A 14,473-nucleotide genomic window follows, 5' to 3' on the forward strand; every position below is an offset into this window, starting at 1 on the left:
TCCGATTATCAATTAATACTTATCAAGAAATTCACTTGTGATTATCTAATGAGTGATCTGATTATTAATCATCTCCCATAACAAGTAATGTTCATTTTTTGTCTATAATTACCATTCACGACTAACATTATACATTAATCATGTGTGTTGATTTAAACTTTGTATAATTAACACATTTGTATATGCATAATTTGCCAAAATATACAAATATATATGTATAATATACAATTATCTAATCAATATACATATATAATTCACCTCTCTCCCACTCTCTGCCCTATCTCGCTCGCCTCTCTCCTTCCTCTCCCAATTTCGCTTGCCTCTCTCCTCTCTAACACATGTATGTAGAGTTATTCTATTTTAATTGTTAAAAATGAGGTTACGAAGAAAAAAATTATTTCCTACTTATTTATTAGTTAAAGTAATTTTCAGAAAAAAGGAAACAATTCTCTAAATTAAAAGGAATATTTTTATGGGAATGCGTTCGAGTAATCACGTTATTAATTTTCATTTTGATAACAATAATTTTGTTAATACAATAACAACGTGATATCAATAGAAAATATTTTATTCTTTAATACTTTTCGAATTGAAATAGGATAAATACTTTTTACTTAAAAAAAATTTAAATCTTCATTAGAAAAGAATGTATTTTATATATATATATATAAACATGATTTGACACACCGAGTAACATAAGAGAATTTTTAGACAAAACTATTAACGGCAAAAGTATTTATGCACCAAATTGTCGATTAAGAATATTTTTCATTTCACATAGTTTAAAGATATTTTTTTTATCCTTTCTCTTTGTTTAATAAACTCATTCATCAACAAGGATTGTCGTAGAGTAACAAATACTCCTTTATCTTTAATCAGAAGTCTCGCTGTGTCGAATCCTCTGAGTACAGAGAAACACATTACACCCGATATAAGACATTCTAACATGAGTTTAAATTTAATCAAATTTTAATACGAATATCGAATACCAAATAAAAAATAAATAAAGTCATTCGAGTCATGTAATATATCTTAGAAAATCACTCCGGAAAGCGCATGGAAATTCTTATTGGCATTTTATATTCTAATTTTTGATTTGGTTGGTGATATTTCCATGATAACTGCCATCAATAAAATGGTTTGACTTGGACGGCAAGACTTTATTTTGTAATATATATATATACAGAAATTAAAATAACGTAAATATTATTTTGTCGATATATTAGTGGAATTTATGTTAGGTTTATTTCCCTTTGATCACTCCCAAAAATGCGTTTCTGCCATAAATGGTATCTCCCTCTTCTCTCATACTAAGAATATTATTTGTACGCTCTTTCATTTTAGGTATCCCTTTAGTAATTTAGTAATTAGTATCTCACAAAAACTTATATCTTGAAAATTCTATATTAAAGTCAACAATTATTTCTTTCTCCATATTGAATATTTTAAAAATACTTTTTAATACGGCTTGAGTCTCAAAAGCCATCTACAAATAGGAGTAACTTATTAAATTGTACTTTATTTTTCTTGATGAAAAAAACTAAATCGACAATTAAAATAGGAATGTAGAGGGATTATTGGTTTTTTGTCTTTATTATTATATATATATCAAAACTTAGAATCAAATCTTTTTAATTTTAATATTAAAAAATATTTCATTTTATTTTTGAATAAAATATTTATGACTCATTTTATTTTTGAGTAAAATATTTATGACTATTTGTTATAGGGTTGTACCAACCAACTTGAAAATACGTATATTAATGTTTAGAAGTAGATTATTTTGTAGTTCACTATTGCACGAAGCATGGGTTATTTGCTTATATATGTATATATATATATATATAATATATATATATATATATATAAAATCCATCATAATTTTGGTACGTTTTGTTAATGCTACAATCAATGTCGAGCTGGATTGTAATCCAGGATACCACTAAGATTGACAAATAAAACTATACATATTCCTTTTTGGACTTATTCTAGGAATTTTCTCCTATATATCATTGTACTATTTTTTGTTCAAAGTATAGTATTATATGCTTCATCAAGTAGTTTTGAGTTTTGACCAAATCGTTGTGTTTAAAATCAGATCAACTTGTCAAAGTTAAATATTTTGAGGTAATTTACGTTTTGATTGATCAACTTGGGATGTTGGTGTGGTTCAATTAGATAACAATCTCCACGTAAGATTGTAGAGTCTGTTATTTGATTGAGCCGTGCCAATATCACATGTAAAGAAAATAACATCCCTCTTTATATGATAACCTTTATATATATAACATTTTAAAATTTTACCTCTTTCTTTGTTCTTTTGTGGTTTGTTAAAAGGTTGGATTAAGATATGCTTGTTTTGGATGTACCTATTAGAGCTGTTAATATGGGCTAGCCCACCCTATCCGGGCTAACTCATACAAGCATTGACATTTTGCGGGTCAGGACGGGCTAACCCATTTTTGGTGTGGGCCGGAAAATGATGGCCCAACACACAAATACGTGAGCCACAGGCTTGCCGGGCCAGCCCAGCCCACTTTTTAAAAAATTATATATATATATTTAATTATTAATTTAAATTATAAATTATAATTTAAATATATTATCATAAATATCGACAATACAATATTACATGATGTTGATGTTACTACTTGTTAATCAAATTCACAAATAAAATTGTCTTTATAAAATATTTATTAAGTTAAGTTACCATTTTAAAAAATAACAAAAAACTATTAAGTTTTTTTTAAGTATAAACATCTAAATAGAAATATTAACTTAATTGTTTTGAGTTTGGACTCTCATCAATTTTAAATTTTAATATTATCTTATATTTTTTAATTAAATTTTACTGACCCACGGGCCGGCCCTACCGATATTTCTCAAGTCTCTCAAATCAACAGACTTATTCAGGCCGGGCTAAAAAATCCTTTTCTTAAATGGGCTCCAAAAATCTTAGCCCAGCCCTACTAAATCCTAGGTTAGGCCAGGCCGGCCCAATGGGTAGCACATATTGACAGCTCTAGTACCTATGTAGATCTGACCTAAGAGATGTATATGTGATATATGCACAAAAAAATACTTATTTTTATTAAATATTCGTAAAATCTATTCATATTAGATCAACGTAATTTCATCGAGCCGTCTTGATTAAGGATATATAACAGATATTATTAAATTCATTTTCCCACGACCGTTACTAATATTACTTGCGTTTCATGTATCTTGATTAGTCAATTTGGTAAAAATGTTAATTTCAAGCAATTGATCGTACTTCTATAGTATAATATGTTAGTCATTTTATTTAGACGATTGTAGCTTGTGTCAATTGACTATCTGAATACATAGTCGAATGTTATTATAGACTTTTTTTACTAAATGCGTTAAAAAGTATTTACGTGTGTGTCTTCTTAAATTCCATATTAAGCAAACAAGTTCATTAAGTACTTAATGGTACTCCCTCCATTTCATATTAATTTAATTTTGAGGTATTTTTCAATTTTCAAATTAATTTAATTGTTCAGTTTTCAAGACTATTTTTAGAGTGTTCATTCAATTTTACCCTTCATTAGCTAGTATTGAAATTAGTGATTAATTAATATTTAGTTATTTTAATCATAAATTTGACAATAGTTAAATAAGGATAAAAATGAAAAAGTAATTTCAATTTATATATTAATCTACTTTTGCGTGAAGCATCCAAAAATTAAGTTAATATAGAATAGTAAAAGTAATTAATATCAATGCATAAGCCATTAAAACCTAATGCCTATCCCTATATGAATCATAAGTTCTTGCCTATAGGATAATAGAAACACTTTATCATGTGATCGATTAAATATGTCACAATTTAAATATTTAAATAAAATTTATTAGTAATATTAAAGACTTGTCCATTTATTTAGCCATATAAATCAATAACATGCATAAATACACACACAAAAGAACGTGAATTGCTCAAAGACATTTTTTTAAAAAAGGAAAATGTTGAATGCCCCTCTCATTAGAACCCTAAAATGGAGTTTGTAATATTTGAGTGAGAGTGTCATGTATGAGAGAGCTCTTTTATAGGCCAAAAAACCAGACCTATGCCATAATGTTAAAAAAAAAGGAGTACATGTTAGTTTTGAAAAGACTATTAATAAAGCATGTGGTTGAATTATGTTATTATGCTCAAGATTGATTGATGTTAGATTCGACTGCTAATCTGCCTTAGGATCAAGTCATGTAGGGGAGCGATCTCAATTTTTTTTCTTCAAGTTGAGGTAAGAAGAATTAACCTTTCTTCGATTTCAATTCAGTCACGTATCATAATCTGGTTCGTCTATTTATGAAGCACAAATTTCACCTCATACAAGATGATCTTGTTCAATGAGGTTTAACTCAATTTTTTCCCCTTCTAGATGTTTTTTAATTCAATAATATCATCCATTCTTTTAGGAATAATAATAATAACTATAAATAGAAAAAAACTCACGATAGATAAGTGTTATAAATATTGCTAAAATCATTTGTCTAATGGACAAGAATTAAACACTTATAAATATATAATTAAGAACCACAATTCCTATTAACAACATATTTTCGAACTTGTTGCCTTGCCTTGCCTTAAATTTCATCATTTTTTCCCCCTCATTTGCATGTAAAACTCCATATCCCCCAAGAAATACACAAAATAGGCATTACCTTAACAATATCCTCTCCTAATTAGGCAGGGCTAAGCTCCTTTATTAAGAAGATCATTCAAATGTAAGTATCAATTATCAACTTTAATTTATAAATGAAAATATAATTTCTTTATTCCATGTTCTTCAAATAATTGAAATTAAATTTCTTTATTTTTCTCTACATTTTGTCAAAACTTTTTCTTACGATTGGAACTGGATCTAAGTCAATTTCAATAACAAATTGGATTGGCTTCTTTCTTTTACATGATTTGTCATTCCTGATAAACATTGGCGAAATCAAAAATTCTAATAAATCAGATTCAAAAGAATTTTAAAATGTCACACATGGAATTCTTTTACAATTTTTTAAATTTATGCAATATATATTTTAAATCCCCCTTATTTTGTATTTGCGTTAAGAAATTCATTGAATGTATAAGTTGTTAAATTCAAAATCCAAAAATATAAAAGAATCTAAATTTCGAATCATAAATTTTAAATTCTAACGGAGACTCAACTGATATATATAAAATCCTTCGATTCATACTCCTAAAATACCTAAATTGTGACTATTTTTTTTTCTTTCTAATATATATACTTGTTTTCCCATTTTTTCAGATTGACTAGAGGAAGACTTTCACTTGGTGGGGAAGGTGTTAAAGGAAAAAAAAAACATCAAAAAAAAGATTTCTTTTTCTTATTAATTAAGTAACTGCTATATTACTGTAATCAATAAGTTTTTTTTTTTTTTGAAAAAAAAAATATAAAGAGGGGAGTTTATATTTTGTTTAAAGCAGCAGAGGAAGGAAGAATATAGGAAAATCCTTAATGGACAATCTTTTTGGTCTTTTAAGAATCAAAATTAAGAGAGGTATAAACCTCGCTGTACGTGATGTCCGCAGCAGTGATCCCTATGTTGTTGTCAAAATGGGTAACCAGGTACGGAGTTTTTTGAACGAAAAATTATATTATTTATATATAATTAATTTTTTTTATCTATTACTTTAAAATTTAAATCTCTTATTAAAATTCTGAGTCCGCTACTGACTCATTCCCAATTAGTTTGGGATTGAATGTCTTATTATGTTTGCTTGCATTCGATTGTTTCCAAGATTGAATTTTGTTTCCCCTTTTGTCCAATTTTCTGTTATCTCAATGTGTAATTTTTTGTATTTCTTGGGATGTTGGGGTGGCTTAGTTTCTTATTGTTGAATTCTGTAGTGTTTACATATTTCAATCCACCAATAGGGTGTGTTAGATACGAAGGAAAATGTTTTCTTGAAAATCGTTATTCATAACACGTTCCTACTCATTTTGTTGTGTTCAGTACGTAAGCAAAAACTATTAGAGCTTACCTAATGAGGTGTACTGTTGGAGGGCAAGGCGGACACAATCTATGTGGTTTGTCATTAGTAGAGGAACTTGTTTTTCTGGAGAACATATTTTTATAGATATTTGAACAATCGAACGTGGAAAAATTGAAAAAATAGAACACACCTAATTAGTCTTTGAAATACTAAGCTTTATCAATGTAGTGAGGCAGAATCAGATCATTCATACATGTAGTAGCAATTATTTTTTACTCTTATGCTGTTGATAATGTATCTTGGGATATGATAATTTTGGGATTACATTGCAAATTTTTTTTCCCTGTTCTGTATAGTCTTTATTGATCACTTGTGCAGAAACTGAAGACGCGAGTTATAAAGAAGGATGTTAATCCTGAATGGAATGAACATCTTACCCTTTCTGTATCAGATGCAAATCTTCCTGTTAAGCTGGTAAAGTTCATTAGTTGCTGAGACAATCCTTTACCTACGCGTGCAAATGTATTGTCCTGATTATGCATTAATGTTTGCTTTTAGACTGTATACGATCACGATATGTTCAGCATGGATGACAAAATGGGAGATGCAGAATTTGATATCAAACCATTTTTAGATGCTTTGAAAATGAAGTTAGATTCTCTCCCAAGTGGCACAGTGATCACAAGAGAAACGCCGTGCAGGACAAACTGTCTGTCTGAAGAGAGCAAAGTGACATGGCAAGACAACCAAGTTGTGCAAGATATGTGCTTGAGATTGAGAAATGTCGAGTGTGGAGAGGTCGAACTTCAACTTCAGTGGATCAATATTCCTGGAAGCAAACGTTTATAGAGTTTATCTCTTCTGTTGTTTATTCTAACCTAATTTAACTCTTCAATGGATCAATTTGATATTCGAGTTTCACATATATAGGCCAGAATTGATAAATATGCCTTGGTACAACAGAAGGTCTGCACTCTGCAGCTTAGTAAAATCTGATTTCAAACATTCTATATATATTTTGTTTGCTGAGTATGGAGCTACAGATGATATACTTCTTATACAAATTTAGCATGCTGTGTCATTCTTAAACAAAACATCATCATATATATTGTTATTTACAAACAGATAAGTTATTGTGAAAGGATTAGAGGCATTATAACACTAATAATCTGCGTTCGTGGAAGGCTCCTAGTAGCTCAGACTCTCTGAAAATATTGAGATTCTCTAAAAGTAATGCATTTTTAGAGTATTCGATATGAATGCACAACATTTTTTTATAGCTAAATTCTGTTGATTGGACTAAACCAATATAGTTAAACTTTTCTATAACAGCATTTAACCAGGCCAATTTCCTTTGGAACTAACTTTTGATAAATGTTACTCCCTCGTCCAGAAATCTTTGTCATATTGCGCTTATCGAAAGTCAATTTGACTAATTTTCAAAAGTAAATTAGATCACATTAATTTGATATTTTTTTTAAAAAAATTAGATATTCTAAAACTATATGAAAAGTACTATAAATTACAAGTTTTTTGGATATTAATATGATGAAAAAATGCATCTTAAAATGTTAGTCAAAGTTTTTATAGTTTGACTCTGAAAATAGAAACTATGACAAATAATATCAGACGAAGGGAATACTTATTTTATGTTCTCTAAAACATATTTCGTCATATGAGGAAAAAAAAAAATTAAACCTAAGTATCAATTATTGAACCCATGCATTTAGATGTAGGCCACAATATTTTTATAACCAAACACCGCCAAAAAGCTGCTTTAATATGACTTTTATATACAACACTATGTAAATAAAGAATAACAAAAAGTCTCAAATCGCTTAATGAAATGGGTGGACTTATATAAGATTTGGACAATTCTTCTCCTTTTGAGCTAACTTTTGGAGTGTGAGTTAAGCCTAAGACCTAATTTCAAATGGTATCAGAGCAAGACCCGTCTCACCCGATATTGAAACATGTTTGGGCAATCCTCCTCCATTGTTTGGACAATCCTCCTCCCATGTAAGTTAGAACTAAAACCTAATTTCACATCTGCATATTTTTTTTTTAAAAAAAAATGTGAGACAATGAACAGTTTATGGTGGATGAATGTCACGTTAAGTGAATATAGAGTAGTTATAATATGAGGGTGGATCTATAAATTCAATAACTTTTACTCAGAAACAATATATATGTATCTATTAGGGGTGTGCATTATTTGAATTAAATAGAAAAATCAAATCAAATCAAACCAAATTTTAATTTGGATTGGTTTTTTGGATTCTTGGTTTGGTTTTGGATTAATAATTTTCTTTGTTTGATTTTTTGGTTTGATTTCGATTTTAGAAAAATGAAAACCGAAAAACCGAATTATATATATATATTAAGTTGGAGTTAACCACTTTTTTCCCTTTTTAGTTATTTTCATTATGATTTAGTTTATTTTCTAATATTTGAATATCTATAATTGATATANTATATATATATAATGTCTTAAATTGCAAATAATTTTGTTATATTTCTAATTATTGACATAACCGATTAATCAAATCAAAAAAATCCAAATCAAAAAGAGAAAAACCAAATCAAACCGAATTTATTTTGATCTGAATCGGATTACACTTCTTCAAAATCAAAAATCGAAAATTCAAACCAAATAGTATAAAACCAAATCGAAAAATCGAATGCACAACCCTAGTATCTATAGTAAAAAATGTATTCAATATATGTGACTATTTGTGTATGAAATCAATTATTCGTACTAGCTAGAAATTTTCATAAGAACTTTTAAATTTTAGATTGTTTTCAGGAAAGTTATAAGGGCAGAGATAATGTATATAATAATTAAAGAGATTCCCAAATCGTGTATGATATAATAAAATAATTTATGTCGAAAGGGTTGGTTTCTTGGATCCATCCAAACGTCTCTTATGGCTCTGCACGGCCTTACACATATTGGAAGGGCTTAGCAGATATAATAATATAATATATAAAAGCAGAATATTCCCAAAAGATAAATGGAGAAATTTATTTGTAGTTAATGTAATAAATAAAAACGAGGAAGAAAAATATACTAGTTTTCTTGGATCTTGTTTTGTTGTTTGTGAAATTTTTATCTTTTTAATGTTCAAAAACATGAATGATCAAGGGTGTGAGTGAATAACTAATTATGTATTTGAGAAAATTTTAAAAATAACGAATATAATAGACATAATAAGGTTTTATAACTATATTTTGATAATTATGCTTTATATTTATATTTCAATTTGATATGGAGGCTGCAGTGACATATTTCGCTTGACGATATATAAATAGAGTAGTTTATTATAAATTTTTCATAAATCTTATCTGTTAGGATAAACATATACAAAATTTTAAATTGATTCAATTAACAATCGAATTCTGTAAATTAGGTAAATAGAAAAATTGCAAAAATCATATCCGCAAATTGTAATTTTTTTAAAATGATAGCTATATTGGGCTAATATAGTCTAAATACTTGCTATTCTACTTATGTTTGGATCTAAAAAGAAGTTAATAATGTTTCTCTTTTATATATTAAAAAAAAAAATAGTATGAGTATATGGCACTCTGGAATACTTGTTAATTTACACACGTTTGTTTATTTAAGCTACTATTTAGATTTTCGTTCATTTTTAAATATTATGTGAATTCAAGTTATTCTTCTACTAACAAAATTAATGACATTCCAATTTTTCTCATTTTCGGTAATTTCATTATATTTTATTATTATTTTCGTTCACTTTTAATTATTATAATTTTTTTTTAAAATAACATATTTCTAGACTAAGAATACAAATTGAAGCATCAAGACACTTGTGAAGAAGACCAACAAATTGAAAAATCTCAATTTTATATAATTATTTTTGACAAACAAATTGAAAAATCTCAATCGTATTTTTTTTAAAAAAAAGAAATGATAAAAATGTAGATTAATGATAAAACTATATGACTCTTTTGTCATTGGAATATGTACCTGAGAAAGAAGACCACACATTATAATAATTCTATATTCTCTTGATCCAATATTAAGCTTTTAAACTAAAATATTCAGCCACTAGCCTACCAATCTGTAGAAAAAAAAAGATTAATTAATTCAAAATAAACATCACTAAACTTTTCCCTAATATAATAAACAAAAAGCAAAAGCTTGCTCATGATCATGATAGCTAAAAATTACAACTTACTGCTCTAATTTATTTATATATTCAGAAATTAATTTTTAAAAAACACTATTATAAGTCCATTTTGGGATAGGAGAAATATTTTAGATAGTTTGTGATACTCTTTCTATTTTTAAGTCTGTTTTAATAAAAAAATAAAATTTCAAATCAAATAGTATCATGTGAACGTAACTAATTTAGAAAGAGCAAAAAATATCAGCAGTGTTTGTGTTTATCAATGCTTTTGTCGTGGTCTATAAAGTGGCAAAAGCCACAGCAAACACAAATTGCTTAGCATATTTTGGTTTAGTTGATGCAGCAGAGAGGTAGAATTAGTAATTGTAAATCAAGGTCCTTTTCTAGATCTCGTCTTGCTGTTGAAGGTTCTTAACTTCTTCAGCTTCTATCATGGCTGCCATTGCTCCAGGTAATCAATGTTCTCGCTCTTCAACATGATATCAGAACCAAGTAAATGTCTCGATCACCAGAGTATCCATATCGGGTTCATCTGAACTAATAATTTTGACGTGGAACATAAACAAGTTCAATGCTGAGAAATTTTAAAATCAAATTCATAACACTTAAATGCTGGATCCGCCTCTGTTGATAACACACATCAAAAGAAATATTTCTCTGTAATTGTAGCAAAGTTAATGTGTCATCTATTTAATTGCTATGTTTTTTTAGATGATAGAGTGCACTATACAGTTTTAATTTTTTGTTTGAATTGGACATTTTAATGTGTTGTGTGTAGAGGTAGGACAAGAGCGTGAGATTCAAAAGAGTTATTGGATGGAGCAAACTAGTGAACTCAATTTGGAGGCAATGATGCGTGATTCTGCAGCATCTGATCTTGACAAAGAGGATAGGCCTGAGGTATATATATATATATATGTGTGTGTGTGCTTCTTTCTGTATAAATTGTTCCTTGTTGAAATTATAGTTTCAGACTTAATTGAGTGTGAAACCTTATTAATCTACACCGCTTTATTATGGTAAGATTTGTGTTAAGAAAATGTATTGGGTAATACACTCAAATATTGAGATTTGTCATGTACGTAGGTGCTTTCACTGCTCCCTTCATATGAAGGGAAATCCGTGTTGGAATTGGGTGCTGGTATTGGCCGTTTCACAGGGGACTTAGCCGAGAAGGCTGGGGAGCTTGTAGCAGTGGACTTCATTGAAGAAGTGATTAAGAAGGTTTTGTGGCTTTTTTACTTTGGGACCTTTGATTATATGAACCGGTGAATGAGTTGGTTCTATCTATGATTCACTTCTTGTTGCTTCATTTTTAGTTAAATATGGTGACAAATCAAGTGAATAGGTTTTTATATACTTGCTTATCGATTTGTTTGCTTCTTTGCAGAATGAAAGCATCAACGGGCACCACAAGAATGTCAAGTTTGTGTGTGCTGATGTTACTTCACCAGATTTGACGGTTTTACCTGAATCAGTGGACCTGATATTTTCTAACTGGCTACTGATGTATCTTTCCAACAAAGAGGTAACATTTTCCTGCTTCCTACACGAAAATGTCAATAAGGTTGCACATAATACAAAAATTTTATAACCAGGAAGTTATTTCTAAGCTCAAATCCAGGAAGCATGACACGATGCCTAGGCGGACTTCTGCTAAACTATGTCAATAACACAGGATAGTTGAATTGACATGATTCATCAATATCTTTTTAGTATAATGTCCGAGAACTTCAACGTAGTGTCTGCAGCATCTAACAGTGACATGCATATATGATCATCAAAATGCAGCCTCTTTGCCAGATCATGCTTGCGGTAGGAAGGCTTAAAACAAAATAATGGTGTATAGGTTATACCGTGCAATAATTCACCACCATCCCAAAGTTTTTGAGTTCCATCCCTTTAGCAAACTTGAGAATTTGAGTAAAATTTTTCAGAACAAGCCTACGTTCTATAGTCATTAGACTACTTTCCAAATGTAGATAGAAAACATCTGTTATGGATGATGATTATGGAAAAATGAATGTCTTAGGATCTCCCTTGCTCTTCATACATATGTTTTGAATTTCTTATTTGACAGATTACTATTTAACATCTCAAACTACTTTTTTTTTCCATTTTTTGCAGGTTCAGGACCTTGCGGAGAGAATGATCAAATGGTTGAAAGTTGGTGGCTATATATTTTTTAGAGAGACATGCTTCCATCAATCAGGAGACCACAAGGGAAAGAACAACCCAACCCACTATCGAGAGCCTCGATTTTATACAAAGGTCATTCTCAAAAGTGTTCTTTTCATTCACACTCAAAAATTAACGCATGAGTGACTCGAGCTTTACATTAATTCTATGTGTAGTGTGATCTTTTCTTTTTTGATCAGCTTAAACTACTTGATTCTGTTGTTTGATTATCTGCTTCTTCTGATCGTAACTTAATGCAGGTTTTCCAAGAATGTACTTTAAAGGATGATGCTGGAATATCATATGAACTTTCTCTTATCGGTTATAAGTGCATTGAAACTTATGTAAGAAACAAAAAGAATCAAAATGAGGTATGACTTTGCCATCATCATTACACTTCTATAAGTTACTATTCACATGACGATAAAATTAATGTGTTCTTGCTGCTTGCAACTTGCAGATTTGCTGGATATGGCAGAAGGTTCGTTCCGAGGATGACAGGGGATTCCAGCATTTCTTGGACACTGTTCAGTACAAGTCTAATGGTATACTGAGATATGAACGTGTGTTCGGGGCAGGCTTTGTCAGCACAGGAGGAATTGGTATGCGTCTTGGATTATCACTTTATGCAATAAACTATAGGATCTTTAGTTTGTTTCTCTGGATTATCACTGTGGTTAGGGCTTGTACACATGGTTCTTCAAACATGTCTGTTTACGAGTTCTGTTCCTTCTTTCCAAAAACAATAATTTAGTGCAGAAGTAAACTGATATTTGGTTTTTCTGTATTTGTTCTTGAACAGACACCACCAAAGAATTCGTTGCCATGATGGATCTTCAGCCTGGCGAAAAGGTCCTTGACGTTGGCTGTGGCATTGGTGGAGGTGACTTTTACATGGCTGAGAAGTATGATGTTCATGTTGTAGGCATTGATCTTTCAGTTAACATGATCACATTGGCTTTTGAACGTGCTATTGGGCGCAAATGCGCGGTTGAATTTGAGGTTGCTGATTGCACGGTGAAAACATATCCTGAAGAATCATTCGATGTGATATACAGCCGGGACACTATCCTGCACATCCAGGTAATTAGAAGTCTCTCATTTCATTTTCTTGGTTGTGCTGCACCTGCTCTAAAGTCATATGTTTGACCTTCAACATTACATTGTCACAATTCTTCCTCGTCCTAACAGTTGAATAATTATCGAGTGTTTGCAGGACAAGCCTGCATTATTCAGATCTTTCTATAAGTGGCTGAAGCCTGGAGGCAGAGTCCTCATAAGCGATTACTGCAAAAAGGCAGGACCAGCTTCCGAAGACTTTGCAGCGTATATCAAACAAAGAGGTTACGATTTACATGATGTTGAAGCATATGGACAGGTAAACATTTACCCCATACAATGAATGTCTCCCAATCCTCTTTCTTTGCATGACAATGCCACTTTATAATTTCACATCATAGATGCTTAGAGATGCTGGTTTCAACGAAGTTATTGCTGAGGATCGAACTGAGCAGGTATGTTTTTCTTTCTTTGTTTTGGATTTAAGTTATACACACTGACAGTATAAAACACTATCAGCATATAGTCAGCTTAGTTATCTTTTTTACATCACATTTCAACTTAAAACTCGTATTCTTTCGCTTGGAAGAGAGTGATGATATGAACCTAAAATGTCTATTACTTGCCTTGCAGTTCATGCAAGTTCTCCAGAAAGAGTTGGATATTGTGGAGAATGAAAGAGAGTCATTTATCCAAGAATTTTCTGAAGTGAGTGCATTGCCATATAAGTATAATTGAAATGTCTAATGATTGATTTTATATTATTTTGCTTCTATTTTTGTGTATACACAGCAAGACTACAATGATATAGTTGGAGGTTGGAAGGCCAAGCTAGTTAGAAGTTCATCTGGTGAGCAGAGATGGGGTTTGTTCTTTGCCAAGAAAAATTGATTTGTGTTATTGTGAACTGTTGTTTCATTGAAGATAATAAAAATGATTTAAGTTTGATGTTGCGATGATTCGAGGCTCCACCCTATGCAGACCCCATTTATGAGATTACACTGGCTATGCTGTTATTTTAATGATTCCTACTCTGTCAGTTTAATGTAATCTGTGAGTTGGTTAAGATCATGTTATTAATAAAAGTTTGTCATAAAGATTTAAA

The 14,473-nt window shown here is 30.2% G+C and overlaps 2 protein-coding genes across 2 annotated transcripts; both read left to right on the forward strand.

Annotated features, from left to right (window-relative positions):
• Positions 1-4,569: 4,569 nt before the first annotated feature.
• Positions 4,570-7,003, forward strand: LOC107022709 (protein C2-DOMAIN ABA-RELATED 4-like). Its single transcript, XM_015223303.2, has 4 exons — positions 4,570-4,749; positions 5,286-5,606; positions 6,353-6,448; positions 6,533-7,003. The coding sequence occupies exons 2-4, from the start codon at positions 5,496-5,498 to the stop codon at positions 6,821-6,823; spliced, it is 498 nt and encodes a 165-aa protein (XP_015078789.1). The 5' UTR covers positions 4,570-4,749; positions 5,286-5,495; the 3' UTR covers positions 6,824-7,003.
• Positions 7,004-10,335: 3,332 nt separating this feature from the next.
• Positions 10,336-14,473, forward strand: LOC107023864 (phosphoethanolamine N-methyltransferase-like). Its single transcript, XM_015224681.2, has 12 exons — positions 10,336-10,582; positions 10,910-11,031; positions 11,218-11,355; positions 11,522-11,659; positions 12,259-12,402; positions 12,570-12,680; positions 12,770-12,911; positions 13,112-13,392; positions 13,526-13,687; positions 13,770-13,823; positions 14,002-14,076; positions 14,161-14,473. Exons 1-12 carry the CDS (start codon positions 10,564-10,566, stop codon positions 14,257-14,259), a joined length of 1,485 nt encoding a protein of 494 aa, XP_015080167.1. The 5' UTR covers positions 10,336-10,563; the 3' UTR covers positions 14,260-14,473.

The sequence above is a fragment of the Solanum pennellii genome, chromosome 6, assembly GCF_001406875.1.
Source record: "Solanum pennellii chromosome 6, SPENNV200".
NCBI lineage: Eukaryota > Viridiplantae > Streptophyta > Magnoliopsida > Solanales > Solanaceae > Solanum > Solanum pennellii.